This window comes from Pleurodeles waltl, chromosome 3_1, assembly GCF_031143425.1.
Source record: "Pleurodeles waltl isolate 20211129_DDA chromosome 3_1, aPleWal1.hap1.20221129, whole genome shotgun sequence".
NCBI classification, from domain to species: Eukaryota; Metazoa; Chordata; class Amphibia; order Caudata; family Salamandridae; genus Pleurodeles; species Pleurodeles waltl.
The window spans coordinates 1949386825-1949405227 of record NC_090440.1 but is presented as its reverse complement, the minus strand read 5'-3'; the positions used below and the strand labels follow the sequence as shown (position 1 = coordinate 1949405227).

Below are 18403 nucleotides of genomic sequence, written 5' to 3'. Positions count from 1 at the left end.
GGATGGGATCAACAAAGAGAAAGGCGAAGGTGGTGGGTCTGGAACCCTCAGTACCCTCCAAGACCAGACCTACACTACCTGGATATTGTTCTGCCATGCCCTGCACTCCACATTTTCCATTCTGGTCTCCAGAAGGCCCACTCTACCCTGGATGGTAGCCAAATAGTATGGAAAGTCTTCCTCTTTTTCTCAACTAATGACAGCCTCCCCTCTGCTTTCGAAATCCTCTCCACTGTGTTGCGTAAGTCCTACCGGAGGAGGGACAGGTCCATGCTAAGCTCCCCAATCTTCCTTCCAGCAAAGACCCAGAGTTATGAATGGCTCACAAAATGGATGCCGGGGAGACTGGCAGGGCACCAACCAGCTGCTGTCCTTTACTGCTATACTCGCTCCTATCCACAGTGGGCCTGTTGAATTTGTCAATCTTCCCCTGAGCGGGGAGGGGGACCCTTGTCCTTTCCCCTAGCTCCAGTCTCACTCTCTCTGTCCAGCTATGTGCGCCTGGTGAGGGTCCCAGCAGGCCAAGCCAGGTGGGGGGAAAGAAGAGGAATAAAAAAGGGGGAGAGGGAGGGAAAAGGAGAGCCAGACTCGCCTCCTTCAGGATAGCACTTTGTCCCTCTGTTGCACCAAGATATGTCAAAGCAGTCTCAAGACTCCGGTTATTGGCAGCCGTTGGTTCTCTTGCCCCATCACTCTCCTCGAGGCCTCTTCCCCGGGGGCCAGAATTGCAGCTCCCAGTGGCCTACAATGCCTGAGTCTCTGGCAAAAGCTCCAGTGCAGTCACAGACCCCTCCGATCTCTCCAGGCATTTTTTCGTACTCTCCGCAGGACCCACTCAGCGCTCCTTCCTCCCAGTGGTGTGTCCCCACCAGCTGGACCCTCCAGGATGCACTGCTGGGTCGCCCTCAGCTACACTGCTCCTCTGTGGCCCTCCCCTGGGCCTCAGGGTGCCTCGCCTCCACTGCCGCCCACGGAGCTACCCAGCACTGTCGCTCTGTCTCTAACTGTATGTCCAGCCTCTCCGCCACTCACCTCACATGTGTAGTGTAGTGGGAGATGGGGGACCCCAGCACCACTCCCATCTGGCCGCTCAAGGCCTCCACACTGCTGCAAGAGCCCCGTGGGGGTCTCCTGCCACTCCCTCTGCTGTGCGGCCACTAGCTTGCCACCCAGCTTGCGTTGGCCTGGTCCGGTGCCTCATCTGCCGCTTCACCACCGATGCAGCTACAGGCCCAAAATGCAGCACAGTCTACATCGGGAGAGATGGGTGCTTTCCTCCACTATGTAAACCCCTAATTAGATGCACACCGCACCAGATGATAGCGGATTGTGTTGGGCCAGTAGCGGAGCTTAAAACTTTGCTGCCACTTTCTTGACCACCGGCCACGTCCCCCTTGTCTCTCCAACTTGACACAGACCCTGGATGTTTGCAAAGGATGCTGCTCCAGGTATCATCCAATGGCTTCTTAGATAGTGTCACATGCCAGGATGAACCAGGCCACATTCACCAATATATTCCTTGACTATGAATCAAGTAAATTCTGTCAAACATCAATTCTCTGTGGGCAAGCTCTTCAGACAGAGATATTCTTGTACCTCCTAGGTGCATCTGGCTCTGGGTGGAAGGTGGTACCAGTACAAATAAGTATTCTACACGAGATGCCATTTCAGTGGCAATGACATTTCAGAAGCTAATGAGATGCCGTTCTCTAAAAGACTTTCAAGAACATGGTCCTTAGAGGTCTATCTCTATCCAAACCAGCAATATCAAGAATGATTCTTCTCCCTTTTACTGTCACTACAGCTGAACATTCGGACAAGTTCTGAGGGGAAATAAAAGTATGAAGTTTATTGCATCTTATATTACAATCAGAGACCCAGTCTCAATTTCTCCTTTTAAGCATCATTTATGAAACCTGACGCAGTAATGTGTCGTCTTAGCAGTAGGAGCTGCTTCCCCGCTGGAAGCAGTCATGTGTCATCTTTTCATTACTTCTTTATTATCTGAGGTCATCATCAGCTAGCGGTCCAAATACAAGGCCAAGGAACAGGCTGTTAGGTCAAAATCTCAACCTTAATCCAGAAGAAGGCTATCATCTAAATTCCCCTGCCGACAATGGGACTACTAGCTGATGGAGTTTGTTGTTCAAAAGTCCCCAGATTAAAAAAGACTGGCCATCAACTTAAAGAAGTGTTTAATTCACTTGACATAATCTAGCAACCCAGGGCTTCCAGGATGTCTTTTCATATGTTGCAGACCTTAAGGGGGCCTATTTGTAGGCCACTAGCGCCATCTTGCGCCACATTAATGTAATTTATTTTGCCGTTAATGTGGCCCAACAAGGCCAAAATCCCTGCGCCATATTTACAGGGTGGCACTCCACTCTGTAACCCTTTGCGCTACATTATGCCTGCGTCAGGCATAATGTATGTAAAGGGGGCGTTCCCTCGTTAGGGGAGCTGGTAAAATGGTGCAAGGAAATTCCTTGCACCATTTATTATGGCACTTTTAACACCTACTCAAGAGCAGGCGTTAAAAGTAGGCTTCCATTCTTTAGAATGGGCCCCTATGTACTCTTTAGGAGTAGCGCCAACAGTTTGCGCCTATTCCTGCAGAGTACATTAATAGAGTCATTAAAAATGACTCTATTGCACCCAATCCTGCGCCATGGTGTGCCGTATTTTAAATACGGTGCACACATGGTGGCGATAGAGGGGTGCTAAGGGGCACAGGGAAGGTGGTGCTGCACCGAGTGCAGCGCCACCTTCCATAAATCTGCCCCTAAGTCTTATCCAGGCTTCCTATACTTCATGATCTATGATTATTACTTTAAGCTGCAGGTAATGTAATGAATACAAGCGCTGGCCCGTCAGTTACTACCAAAACATTGTCTTGTTTAAAGGGCTAAAGACTGCTGTGCAAGGACCAAGTGGTGTTGAACAGATAGGCACACAGGGGTAGACACATATAGGTACCTGCTTGAGAGACCCCGGCGTGGTCAACAGTCGGTACACCATGTACGCGGGGATACAGATGATTGAGGAAGTGCCAATAGAATACCCCAAAACTGTTGTCCAATAGGGATAGCTGTAGTCAAACAGTCTGAGTTCAGGTGGACTGGAGAGAAAGCTGCAGAGGATGAACTAGAATAACAATTGGCAGGGTTAGTATACATACATTGGGATAGGGAAATATTCACAGTGCTACAACATGTCAATTTCGTAAATTTGAGCAGACCATGTGATTTGCCTGTTTCTCATATCTACTCCTAATGCCTCTAATACTACCTGCTCTTCAAATTTGTTTTAAGTTCCGTACTCTTCAGAACTCATTTGCTTGGGGCCCTTTAGTAAAACTCACCTGGCATTTGCCTCCTATTGTGTTTTTTGTTGTTCAAAAACAGAGATTTGAATTAAATGGCTGCTAGCCAGAACTCATCTGAATACTGCAATCTGTTTCTTAAACAAACAGAGGTGTAATCATATTGTGGAAGCAAATACAGACTTTGATAAAAGATAGGGTCTACCATATATGTGCCCATCATTAGTCCAAGTCATTCATGATTTTTAGGATAATCATGTAAGAAACATTTACAAAATATGGAAAGACAATCAATGTTTAGCAACTGCAGAAGTGTGATAAAGGCACTATATAATACGCAAGTAATCAGTTTTATTTTAGTAATATTATTGATAACAACAACAAGAAAAACATTAGTGGTTATCCTGACAATGGGCATTGTTATACTTCTCCTGGACCAACATTGGCTACCACTGGTATACAGCATTGTAGCTGGCAGAGAGATAGGAATGGGATTGGATAGTCCTACTATCAGTATCTAGGTACCAATGTCTCAGAGGAAAGAAGATGTAAGCAGGTAGCATGCGACTTTGAGGTCATATGACATATTCTAATAATTCTTATTATGTATCTTCCTGTAATACTTAATTCCACATACATTAGGTTATTCACTTCGACAGCCAAATCCAAAACATCTTCAAAGTGTAACACAATCAGCTACCGAAGGTCTAGACTTTGATGGGAATGTTAATTAAAGTTGTGGTTTAGATTGGTGTTGTCGTCTTGTATTATACAGAAAAAGCACACCTTTGGTACAGGCTGCAAAACGTGGCTGCACAGCAATATAAATCAGCTGTGAAAGACCTGAATTACAATACTGGTTACTGATTTGGACAAACTTTGGGTTATTATAGTTATTAGGTTGAGCAGAAATTAAACATACCACGTAGGCATTTACACACCACACACCCATTCAAGCAGGGGCGGCTCCTCCGCTAGGGCAGAGGAGCGTTGCCCACCTGCCAGCAGCAGCAGCTGCAAACCTTTTATAGTAAAAACATAATATACTCAGTTTTATGTTTTTACTATAAAATTGGGTGGGGCATGACGGGGATGGAGGGGGCGTGCACAGCACTCCCCCTCACTGCACATGTATGTTTTGCTGGCCGTCTCAGGCAGGCCAAACACACATGTGCAATAGGCTCTCTTCAGCACAGTTGCCGGGCTGAAGAGTCCAGGCACAGGCTCCCAGTCTGCCTGGGAGCACCCTGGCTGGGTGCTTCCCGCCAATCCTGACACTGCTCTGAGCAGCGTCAAGATTGGCCGCAGAGCAGACTAGCAGCCTGTGCCTGCAGCGACAAAGGAGAGGAGCGGGAAAAATTTACGTTTTATTTTTATTATTGTTTTTTTTTGTAATTTGATTTTTATACCTCAAAGAATAATCACAACCCTTGTCAGGGTGAACCATTAACGTCACCATATTAACCTGAGCTCAGCCTCCTGCTGGCTATGACAAAGAGCAGACAAGCTCAACCTAGGACAATGTGTAAAGCGTTTATGAAGTAAAAAACTGTTATAAAGTTGAAATCCCAAATAATAAAAATCCCAAACTTAATTAGAAAAATAAAGTCAAATTTAGTACACAACATGACAAAGAAATGCATAAGGGACGTAGAGATTTAGCAGAAAAAGCATCAAGGACCATAAAGTGCCAATGGTAGCAGTAGACTGGGACCTAAGCACAATTTGACACTGACTGTAATGGAGTGGGGTTCGGATACACCAACCTCGTACATCCTGGTCAAAGATTTTACCTTCTAACTTTAGTCCTTTAAGTCCCATTCCAACACAGGAGTACAATTCTAAAGCCACCCATAGCTTCTGGAGAGGCACTTAGGGACTCACAGGGTGTCGGGCAGAAGCCAAAAAGCAGGGTCCAGTCCAGGGCCAGTCACAGCCACTCAGTTGTGTAGTTGCAGGAAAAGGCCTCTTGTAGCTTGTTGTGTCCCTGTAGCTTTAACAGAAGGTCAGACGTGTGACCCTTTGAGTCCACTTCTTTGTCCTGGGTACAAGATAGAGCAGGTCTTTATTGTCTTTCAGAGCCTCAGATCTCTTTGCACATCACAGACAGTAGTTTCAGTCCTCTTCTGATCTTCCTCAGGTCCAGGATTGTTCTGAAGTTGGTGACTGTAGATGCCACATATATGCCTGACAAAAGCTAGTGGGTGAGGATGACTCCTGGGCATGCCCTAAACAATGGGTAAACATTCTTAGTGATAATCCTACCCACTTTGGGCACTTTCAAGATGGCAAAATGCATGAACCTTGGGCTCTGAGGGCTGGGGGTGAAGGTGGGGAGTAGACCATGGTAATCCCAGTAGCTTCCAACACCTAACACTAAAACCCAGTTTGGGGCAGTCACTGCACCCACAATAAACTCAAAGTCAGTGGTAGGTCAAAAGTAGGGGTTTCCAGAAACCTGACAGTGGAAACATAAGAATGGGAGGCACTTTGCACCTCTTTCACAACTTTTCAAATGCTAAATACTGGCAGGCAAAAATGGTACAGCACATGCACATTTGGCCTTTATAAACTTTAGATAGGGAAATGGTAACTTTCTAAAAGTTATTTCCCTCATTTTTATTAAAAATCCGACTTCACAATTGAATTGGATGTTTAATAGCCATTCCTGAGTTATGGTATTAGGATATTTAATTTGTACTCTGGTTTTCTACATAGGACAGTTACAGTCCACAGTGGAAAGTAGCTTTTGGGTGCTAGCCACTGTAAGGACATATTAATATTACATTTTTGCATGTCCTAATTTTAAATGTCATGCACACTGAGTTGTGGGCGACAAGGCCTTAATGGGGTGACTTAATAATATTTAAAAAGACGTTTTTGACCTGTTAAAAGGATTTATTTTGACAGGTTGAATTGCAGTGTGTTTAAACTGCCACAGTACGGCTACAATGGTAGGCCTGAAGCCATGTTTTACACTGTCACAGTAGTGGATGGCACAATAGGTGCTGCAGTCCACCCATGACATTTAACTTACAGGCCCTGGGTACATTTTGTACCATATATTAGGGACTTATAGATAAGTTATATATGCTAATTAAGAGAGTACCAATTTCATCATGATGAAAGGAGTAGCACAGACACTTTACCACTTTGTAGCATGGGGTAAACTAGACAACGTTCTAAAGCCAGGAAAAATATAGGGTCCAGCAAAAGGCAAAAAATCAGAGGTGACCGCTCAGAAAATGCAGATTTCCTACAGGAGGACTACCTGTATCCTACTCACAGTTTTCATGATTTCCGCTGTTGTTGTGGTATGGGCATAAGTGCAGGCACCTATGGGGAGGGGCTAGTGTTAGTGCTTGCCAGTGACTGAACAATATAAAATTGTTTGAGATGCACCCGGTTGGAATGCTCTCGTTTGGCACCTTACCTTGCCGGCTGTGCCGTTTGTGCCCTCTTCTAAGGACACACTCCATGATTTCTACAATGGACATGATTCAATATTTCATTGAAATTGTTACTGGATAAATTCGATTTTTAAGATGCATACGGCTGGAATTGGCTACATTCTATTAACATATTTCTGTTTTTCTTACTGTATAGTATTTCCCAAACTGTCTTTTTGCACATTCTCACCATGGCTTTCCTCCCTCTGTCTCACTAATATTGTAAGAGTAAACAGATTGGCTAAAACTATGTTGGTTTTATGTGCTAGCCCTATAATTCTTAGTGCTGTGTATTTGGCGCCCCCACTAATGAAGGACGCATGTGTTGACATGAGAGGTTTTAGTGTGTCTCTGGCTCAGCTCTACAAGGTTTTCTTTCACATCCATGGGTGACACGAGTGAACTCAGTCCAATGCACTAGCACTGAATGTGATAGACAGGTTATTATAGACCAGGTGAAGCCCAAACTAGTACATAAATGAAGTGATGTCAATGCTTCTAGGTTACTAACAGGGAGCAGTGGTAATCCAAACGATCATTCATTAATTATTTACACACCCAAGAACACTAGAAATGGAATATGGATTTCAGAATATTTATTTTTAAAATAGTCATTTCAAAATGTCAGGATCTAGCGGGTCTAGCACATATAATATTGGTAACATCACAGAAGATAATAAAAAGCAGCTAAGCTTTTCAATACCAGTGAAAACAGGGAAAAATTGTAACATCACAATTTATAGCCCTTACACCCTCACTGTGCTATCTCTAAGCGCTATGCTGGTTCTGGCAGATGAATAAGTTAGAAGCCTGCCTTTTGGAGGTAGTGGGCATACACAAGAACATAATCCTGGCACCAGAATGGCATACTTTGCAGAACCTCAGGAAGTCTTGCTTGAGGCTTCTTTGGTCAATTTGGAATCTGGTGCCATGCTCATCTGGATCTGCGATGTGCGTCTCTTCTAACTAACTGGTCAAGCGGCAGGCCTTATGTACTGAAACTGATTGGAATTTCTGACATAAATTGAGGAATGTCTGACATAGATAGATTATGTGCATCCCAGACATTTCCTTATGGACATATAAGGTGAGAGGACTTCAATTCAGACTACACTATTATAGCTATGGATGTTATATGACCTTGAAAGAGGAATCTGCCCCAGACTTATGTCGCTCTGTGGGTTTTGTTGATTTCAATATCTGACAGACTTCACTCTTTCACAGTTCTTGGAAAGATAGGCACAGACGACATCTGCGTCAAAGTCAGACATGGTGGTGATTCTGCTTAATCTGAGGAAAAATGGCAGCCTCCATTGTCAAAGATGGCTGCCTCCATTACCTAAGGTGGTTTCGGTGTCAAAGGTAAACAAGTTGGACAGGCTAACTAACGTGGGAACTATAGCTCAATTGGAACCTGTCCTGTATGTGTTTCAGAACCAAAAACTAAAAAGCCTAAAAGCAAGTGATTAAAATAATAGATTTGTGGATGGAAACAGTCATAAGATTTGTGACATTTTTGGAGTCATTTATAAGCTAAATAGATAGTAAATTATCACGGGATTTGTTTTAGATTGATTTTGCTTATCAGATATTTCCATTATATATTTACAGAATAAAAGCTGCTCAGAAATGTGAACTTATTGAGATAGCAATTCATCACCTGTGACATGTTCAATAGCATGTCTTCAAATCGAAATTAAAAAGGGGTCTCTGTGCAGGAAGGCATGATCCTTACAATACTAGGGCAAGGTATTCTGCCTAATGTGCTGACCCACCATTATAGTGTTGAGCATGACCTCACCAGACAAGTCCGATCCTGCGAAATGAGTATCAGGTTCTGGCACTGTTTTTTGGAAAAGGAAAAGGTGTGCTACACACAGGTAATGAAAAATGGAGATGGTAACACCAAAGTTGAGGGTGTTTCATGATGTGCTACACTTGTAAGTTTATCCTCAAATATGGAAATCTGGATCTTTCAAATCCATATTGAATTCTCTAAAAATTGTTTGAAGATTTTTCACGTCTTAATTGCATGAATATGTTCCAGTTCCCTTCTATTTCTTTTTCAATAGAAGTCTTTCAAAGGAGGCCTGGGCCAGTTTTTACAGATGCGCATGCACACTTAAGGTAGACTTGAGCTTCTCATCGCTGTTGAGTACCAATAAATTGACCAAGAATGTATTTATTTTTCACAAAACTTGGATCACAGTATTAACTGTTTACAAAACTATTAGAACTGTAACAATATTTATTTTCAAATCAAATTTCATATTACTAAAACAATAAAAACTAGTTTGTGTTTCCTCTTTTTTTCCCCACTAAGTATGTGAACAACGCCATAAATCAACAAATGCTTATATGATCGAAGATATCAATATTACAATATGAAGTCAATCTACATGTTTTACATGAATGGCTTCATAAAAGTTGGTTCTTGGCATATTGTATTATTTTGCCCATCAAAGATCTGTCGGCCGCTCTCATTTTTGTAAATGTATTTCTGTTCTAAATCAGTGTTGACAGGGATCCAGGACATGATCCCACAGTTCAGTGTTGTTTCCAGAGCAGCTGCAAGGCCTGGCACTGTCAAGAATCAGACGGTAAGGCATGACAATAGAAAAAGTCTGACTTTCATGAGCACCTGGCAGCAGGCATTCTCGGCCAGGGGATCCCTCACATGGACTCAAGATAAATATAGATATGAAGAGGAGGTGCTTGGAACATATTATCCATCTTGCTCTTAGGGAAAGTATATATGAATCTGGAACCAGAGACTGTCAAAGGGTGATAAAGGGAAATTCCATGGAGCCTTTAATTTGTCACATCACTTTATTTGTAAAATGACTTGAAGTAAGGTTTTGTTACACAGACTTGGTTCCAGAGAGTGGTGAGGTTCTTGCTGTGGTAGATTATGTCCAGGTTAATGTCTGAGTTTCAGTCGATAGAACAAGTAATACCCGTTAGTACACGCCCCCCTTAAAGAACCACCTCAGGGAGACTAAAGAGCCTTTTCCACAATCATGCCTCTAATTAACCAATTTAATGTGATGGCTAAACACAAAGAGATAAAGGATTCTGTACAAGATAATAAGCTAGTAGTTGATATTTGCTACCTTTTGGCATCTGAAATGCATAAGATAGCTTCTAGCCAAAGAAGACCCTAAAATGCATCCCTGGCTGACCAGAACTCTCAGTTCCTCTGATAATGGGAAAGGAGGCCATCCTGATACCAGCCCTCTAGACAGTTTACACATGGATTTGTTTCCTTTGTTTATGGTGATAACTAGGATGTTCCGCATGTCTGGAAATATTCCACAACATATTTCATACAATGGCGAAATCTGGATAACTTTTTAAATGTAGTGCTTTTGCTGCAATACAAAGAGACATTTTCTGTGTACAATGTGCAAATAAAGTCTACCAACCTGATGTATCATTCTGAGGTTGCAAAGCAGTTGCTGTTTTTTTCCACATAGGAAATTTGCATTGCAACAGATGTACTAATCCATCCCAGCAAAAAATCACCATTTGGTAGGATTCAGAGCGTCCGCCCTATTAATATCAATTCTACTGAAAGAACTGGGATTGTTAGGATGGATGCCTCCGGGGAACAGCAAACCATTCATTTACATTTGCAGGATTCCACTTTTTCTTCATTCTCAGAACACTGTATGCTCACACAATGCCCAAACCCACATTAACAGAGTGAAAGTTCTCCCTCATGGACAGCTATCACTCTGCAAAAGTCATACAACCCTCTTTAAGGATTCCATAAGTCATCAATGGTTTGTCATCGCAGCTGTGGCTGAAAAGCATTCGAACATTTCACTATTATTCACAAGGAAGGCAAAGAGCCACAATATGTACATTGGGAGTCAAAAAGACATTAGAGACTGGTATTTTCATTTTGTACACTGCGTGCCAGGGTAGATTTCAGTATGTAGATACTGGGTGGCTGGATTTTGGGGTTCCGGTTGAAATATCTGCACAAACATCCTTCTATTAAGAGTTAATACTACAGAATAGGGTTTAACCACACAGAACTATTTTTTCCAGGTAGAAAGTCCATAGATTAACATTCACACTTGCAACCTGCTCTGACCCGGTGGTAACTGGCAGCAGGAGGTGGTGGAAGTGGGTGGGCATGATGGCAGAAGAAAGGGGAGCTATTGGGTTGGACGGGGTTGGGGTGTAGGGCTGGAATGTATGTGCAGCCTAATACCACAGCACGTTTACAGGCCAGATTCTCTAGCCAGGAATACAGAGCTAGTTATAATTGGGTGGAATAGTACGTGACTCAGGGATACTGCACCACTTAGTTTGTAATCAGGACCTTAGGGTTTTGCTGTGAGCTTGTAGAACACAGACTTTGCATCTGTAAAATCCTTTGAGGCCCTTGAGTCAATGAAGGTACTTTTAAGAACAAAGTACCAAAAGGACACATTCTGTTTGACAGTTTAGTGACTTTGAAAGCTACCATTAAATTGTTTTTCATCACTCAAAACTCCCCCAAAAACAAATCCTTACATGAACTCTTAGCATCTATAGTCCACATTCTGATCCAACTTTTGGGTATGGGTATGTATCTTAGTGCAATTTTATAGGTAGGAAAGCAATCATTCACTTGCATGCCAGATTCATTTAAGTTTTGGGAAATTAACTCAAATAACCAACATACCCAGAATTATATACTTACATATATTATATTACACAATACTATATATGTTATACATATTGTACATTATATTAAGCCCAAATGTCCAATTCATATATACAATGCTTTGGGACTACAGAAGAAAATGGAATTAAGCATTTACAATATTTTTCTGTCAAAAAAGGAAAGCACATGGTGATTTGGAAATGAAATATCAGGATATACTTTGTGGCTATACAAACCTATGATTGTTTTTAATGTCTCAGGTAAGATACCCCAAACCCTAATGACATTTCACTTCATTCCAATCCATTCAATATCCTTTGTATTGCCACTTCCTTCTCTCATGCTATATCACAACTGTTAGAAATAGGGTCTCTAGTTGGCAGTCATTTTACACCCTGTCCAAGTAGGGACCCTCACTCTAGTCAGGGTAAGGGAGATACCCAGCTCAGATAACCCCTGCTCACCCCTTTGGTAGCTTGGCACAAGTAGTCAGGCTTATCTCAGAAGAAATGTGCAAATCATTTGCACATAACACACAGTAATACAATGAAAACACTACACTAACACTAAACAAACACTACAAAAGGACACCACACTAGTTTTTAAAAAATAGCCAATATTTATCTGTGTAAAACAAGATCAAAACATACAGTAATAAAAATATGAATTTTGCAAGAATTAACTTACAAATACAGTTCATTGAAGTCCATAGCTCCGTCTGCGGCTATCACGGCATCGTAAACAACAAATCCAACAGTTCAGGCCTACCGCGGGGTCGCAGGCCAGCTACGGTATCGGGAAGGCCCACAGTAGAACTTTGGAAATGTAGGACCTCGTGATCCTCGCAATGAGATCCAGAGTGTGGCGTCACTGGCGTCAGTGGGTGTTGGTTCTGGAGGCCGGTGCAGGGGTCATAGGGCCCTTGAAGTCACATGCATTGCAGATCGAACTCCAGGCTGATGACGAAGTCAGGAACACTGGTGTTGACGGCGCCAGGGCTGCGGTGCGAAGCCGGACAATGCGACATGCGGTGCCCACAGGCAACGGCGCAGGCAGCAGCTGTATAACGGCATCCTGCGGCATTGGTGAGACCAGGGCTGTGTTGTGAAGTGGGATGGTGGGAAGTGCGGTGTCTCCAGATCGCAGTGCAGGCAGCGGTGTCATTGTTGCTGAAGCTCTGTCGTCAGTAGGCCCAACTGGTACGACGTGGGGCGTGCTCGGTGCAGCACCCGCGGGTCGTGGTGCAGAGAAGGGGTGTCTGTTGACAATGCTGGAGTCAACGTCGGTGGCATCAGTGGACCGGGGCTGTGGTGCGGGATGGGATGGTGCTTTGTGTATCTCAGGAGTGGTGTCCTCAGGCCATGGTGCAGGCAGCGGCGTCAGTGTCAGCCTAGAGCATTGTCATCGGGAATACCAAGACTACGGTCTGAGCAAGGAGATGCGGAGTGCGGGGCCCGCAGGTCACGGTGCAAGCAGCGGCCCAGTGATGGCATCAGGTGGTGCTGTCGGTGAGACCAGGGTTGCAGTGAGAAGTGGGGCACAGCTCTGTGCGTAATTGTCAGCACAGTGCAGTTAGCGACGTTGTTGACGGCATGCTGATGCTTTTTCTTCTGTTGCAGCACAAAACACACAAGTTCCCAGTGCTGTAGGCAGATGAATCTGAAGTCTTTGATATCCCTGAGAATTCCAACAGGAGGCAAGCTCTACTTCAAGCCCTTGGAGAAACTTTACAACCACAATAACCAGCAAAGTCCAGTCTTTGTCCTCTTTAAGGCAGAAGCAGTAACTGCAGGCCAACCCAGCAAAGGGGCGAAACTCCTCCTCCAGCTCTTCTGCTCTTCTCCTTGGCAGAGTTTCTTCTTGATCTAGAAATGCTCTAAAGGTCTGGGGTTTTGGGTCCACTACTTAAACTAATTTCTGCCTTTGAAGTAGGCAAACTTCAAAAGAAAGTCTCTGTTGTTCACAAGATCCTGCCTTGCCCTGGCCTGGCCACAGACACACTCCAGGGAGTCGGAGACTGCATTGTGAGGACAGACACAGCCCTTTCAGGTGCAGGTGTCAGCTCATCTCTCCCCACTCTAGGCCAGGAGACATATGCAGAACACACCTCAGCTCCCTTTGTGTCACTGTCTAGAAGAAATTCACAAACAGCCCAACTGTCAGTCTGACCCAGTCGTGGATTCCACAGGCAGGCAGAGGCACAGAATGATTAAGCAAGAAAATGCCCACTTTCTAAAAGTGACATTTTCAAACAGAGAATCTAAAAACCATCCCTATCAAAAGATGTATTTTTAAATTATGAGTTCAGACACCCCAAACTCCATATCTTTATCTGCTCTCAACGCAAAACTGCACTTAAAAGATATTTAAAGGCAGCCCCCATGTTAACCTATGAGAGAGATAGGCCTTGCAATAGTGAAAACCAAATTTGGCAGTATTTCACTGTCAGGACATTAAAACACACCAGTACATGTCCTACCTTTTAAATACACTGCACCCTGAAAATGGGGCTACCTAAGGGCTACCTTAAGGGTGACTTATATGTAGTAAAAGGGAAGGTTTTGGCCTGGCAAGTGGGTACACTTGCCAGGTTGAATTGGCAGTGCAAGACTGCACACAGAGACACTGCAGTGACAGGTCTGACAAATGTTTACAGGTCTACTCATGTGGGTGGCACAATCAGTGCCCGGGCCAACTGGTAGCATTTGATTTACAGGCCCTGGGCACCTCTGGTGCACTTTACTAGGGACTTACCAGTAAATCAAATATGCGAATCATGGATAAACCAATCACAAACACAATTTAGACAGAGAGTATATGCACTTTAGCACTGGTTAGCAGTAGTATGGCACCCAGAGACCTAAAGCCAACCAAACCCTGTCAGAAAAAATAGTAGGAAAGAGGCAAAATGTTTGTGGGTGACCCTACAAAAAGGGCTAGGTCCAACAACAAACTATTATTTATAGTAAAATACCCATCATCCAATACTTTCAGTTCACTATAAATGTTTACCTTATCAACAGTCCCCAATCATACCACTTACATTTGCCCTAACTTTCACCCATAACCGAATCATAACACTTGGGCCATCTTTGTAACATCCTTGTGTGTTTGTAAAGGAGCATATTCACCTGGAAGGGTATCTTGGTGCTGAAATAACAGAGGTTTATTATAACCCAGCTGTACTAATTCTTTCAGACTTGAAAGGAAGAAAGGCTGAGTGGTCCCACCAGGATTCCAACCTCTGACCATGAGGTCAAACTCATATCCCTTTAGTGGATGCACTGGATGCATTAGTCCACTGATACACAAGCCCCAGCAGTAAGTGATATGATTATAAGTTATGAAGGAAGTTCTGAGCAGCAATTCTGTGCTGCAATTACTGATCCCAAGGGTATGGTTATTTCAGGGAGTCGGATTATTGGCCTATTATGAGTTTGAACTCTGGAAAGGAGGTGTAACAAGAAATGGGGGTCTGCACACCAGTTACGTCATATATCACTTCTACATTTGACCCTTTATCCCGGCAGATTCTGACACATTTTACCTGGTGTAATCTGCAAGACTAAAGAAATTGAAAGTGCAGTATTCCCATCTATCTTGTAAACTCTGATTTTGCTCAAAACCAATGTTTATTTCCAAATCTGGATTACAGGTATTTTACAGTGAGAGACTGGATAAGGTGGTAGAACAGAATGTAGTAACAAGAGTTACACCTTCAGCCCCATGGTAAGCTAAATACCTTGCAGGAAATAAATACTACATCTGCAGACTGAAAAGAAAATGGAAGACAACTCATTACATCAGCCAAAGCAAAGTACCATACCAACCCCATCAATGAAGCCACCAACAGATGCAGAACAGTTTTCTCAAGTCAATCAAGGATTGCATCAACTACCTGTTTGACACAGCCGTCCCATACTCCACAAACAAGTGCAATGCCATCAACCTCTTCTTGAGCGAAAAAATAAAGAAGGTCCAGAAGCACCTCAACAACACCAGTCCTGCTTCTCCTCTTATGCCCAACCCCTCTCATAAAATGCTGTAATGAATATCCGTCAAAACCTTCTCTCTCCAAGATCTCAATGACATACTCAACTTCTTTAAAACCACTTCCTATGAAGATGATGTCTTACCCTTATCCTTCATCAAAGCTTTTTCCAGGAAAGCTCACTTACCCCTACTCACCATAGTCAATGCCTCTCTCACTCAAGGCATATTCCCACAAGGTCTCAAGACAGACAAGATTCTTTTATTCTTAAAGAAATGTCCATTTGATTCTTATGACCTAGCCAACTACTGGCATACCACTCACTTCCCCTTGATTGGAAAGATGATTGAAAAAGCAGTCTGCGCACAACTTCAAGTTGGCGTGAATTCTAACCATCTCTTGCATAATAACCAATTTTGCTTCAGATCATGCTAGAGCACTGAGGCCACTACTTTACATACTGTAAACAATGTCTTCCTCACCACAGATGTCCATGGACGTTTTAGCTGCCTTTGACACACTAAGCGGTCCAATCTTCACCCATACCCTGGAGCCTTGAATTGAATTCACTGGCAATGTCCTTCACTAGTTCTCCTACTACCTTTACAATCAACACCAGTTTGTACACATGGACAATTCCACGCCCGAAAAGATCCCTAACCCCCTGCAGAGTCTCCCAGGGTTCCATACTGTCTCTTATCATGTACACATGGACAATTCCATGCCCGAAAAGATCCCTATCCCCTGAAGAGTCTCCCAGGGTTCCATACTGTCTCCTATCCTCCTCAGCCTCTACATGGAGCCCCTGTGGGTCCTATTCACAGATAACTGCATCAAGATTCACTAATATGCCAATGATCCACAGCTCTACCCAAAAGTATTCTCTGGTCCTGGCATTCTGCCTCTCAAACACCACCTGCACCTCACCCAGCTCCAACATGAAGCTCAACTCATCCAAGACAGAATTCTTGTTATTTGCTAAAAGCAACAAGCCAGAAATAATACAAACCTGGCTCAATAACATGAACCAAGATGGCTTCGAATCCAACTTTCAAAAATGTTAAGACACTTAGATTCAGCTTCGACAACAATCTCACCTCAAGGAACTCATTGTCAAAAATCACAAAGTCGGCCTAATACCAGCTCTCACTTCTACAGAAAGTGAAAACAGCTCTTCCAGAAAGTTACTGTTAGAACTGCTGTTCACAATCTTATATTCTTGCATCCAGATGTTAACAACCTGCTCTAAAGCCTCCCAAACTCCACACTAGCATCGCTTAATGGCATCCTACATGCCCCGGCATGCCTCATCCAGAGCCGCAAGAAATATGATCACATCACCCCAATTCTGACAGAACTCCACTGACTCCTCTAGCCAGTCTGCACAATCTTCAAAACCAGCTGTATCATTTACACAACCATCTCAACCAGCACCCCTAATTATCTTGTGTACAAGCTCACCATGTTTGGTGGCTCTCACCCACAGCTGGCCACCATCAGATTGCAGACTAAGAAGTGTTAAAAAGAAAAAAAAGGCAGCGGACGTTTTCCATTATGCACCCAGAATCTGGGACAACACCCCTGTATCCACAAGGACCATCCCAATTCTGCTTCAAATTAGGAAAGAGTAGAAGACACACCTCTTTAAAGAGCACTGCATCACAATGCGGTAACAATCCAATAACCAGCTGGCTCTCCAATATCTCAATGAGTGTATTCTTGCCTTTGACCCTGTACTGCGCTCTGCTGCTGTTTCTTCTAGATTTGTGCTATACAAATACCATATGCATACCAAAAATGAAAATGGCAAGGTCATTGTATAATAAAGTGAAGAAACAAGGTAGTGTGTTACAAGTGTACAAATCTGGGCGTGTGGTAAAGTTTGGATCTGTGATATGCACCGCATGGAATCTATTTATAAATGGGGGTTAACACATGCAAATGGTAAAAGTTCCAGTTTTGCACAAATTATTGCATTTTCTGCAAAGGTTTCTTTGGCTAATTACTATCAGGTAAGAGACCTTGTATTGACTTGCCTCTGCAAACAGTTGAAATACAATTTGACCTTAGACTCCGAAAACAGTTGGAGTACAATTTGACACCAACTTCTAATTGAGTTGGTACAAAAATGGGCACAAATTCACTTCCCACTTGTTTTTAGCACTAAGGCAGCTTAGACTAGGCTTGTCCTAGAGCTGGGAATCCCTGAAGATGAAAGACTTCAGGTTCTGAATCAGACACAGTTGAAGATGGCCCCAGATTATTATCCAACCATTACAAGTAACTCTAGAGCTGTTAGTGCTGGTAGTTAGAGCTCTTCGATGATTGTAGAGAAGGACTGCAAGCTCTAGATCAGGGGGAGATGGAGATTAAAGATTAAAGAAAGTACAGAACTGCCCCAAAACTCTGTTTAGGGAAGTCCAAGCCCTGACCCCTACAAGGTAGCTTCCCTGCTTTACTTTCCCAAACTCAGTCTGAAGAAGTGGCCCTTTTTTGTTAAAAGGTAGAGGGTATTCAACTCTCACTAAAACTGGAGGGGCCTGTTCGGCCTCAGCCATGCCTTATGATGCCACCTTCAGCTATGGATGATCCCATCCAGTTAGCCATAACTCTTACCTCGACATCCCCTACTCCTGTCGGACAGAAACTCAACGCATGGGACATGTTAGATCTGCCACTACTCAGGTCATTAATACAGTCCATACAATCCGGCTCTCCTACAGATCCTCTCCATCCAGCCAAACATCTTGCTTTGGATAATGACATTCTGCAGTTATTGGTGGGCCTTCTGGACTTCTCCTTACAGGCAGGGTGCATTCCTCAACCATGGAAAAATTCCATGATTTGCCCCTCCTGAAGAAACCTAACTTAGATCCTCTGAATTGGTCCAATTATAGACCTATTTTGATGCTTCCCATAACGGCTAAAATCTCAGAAAAGCATGTCAACAGACAAATGTCTGTTTTTGTGGAGACACAGAA

General features: G+C 43.4%; 1 protein-coding gene across 1 annotated transcript in view; it reads right to left on the bottom strand.

Annotated features, from left to right (window-relative positions):
* Positions 1-18403, bottom strand: part of SLC6A4 (solute carrier family 6 member 4) — a 328754-nt gene that overhangs the window by 19802 nt on the left and 290549 nt on the right. The window contains exon 13 of the mRNA XM_069226260.1: positions 2977-3144. Within this exon, the coding sequence (XP_069082361.1) occupies positions 2977-3144 (168 nt within the window). The remainder of the gene's footprint in view (positions 1-2976; positions 3145-18403) is intronic.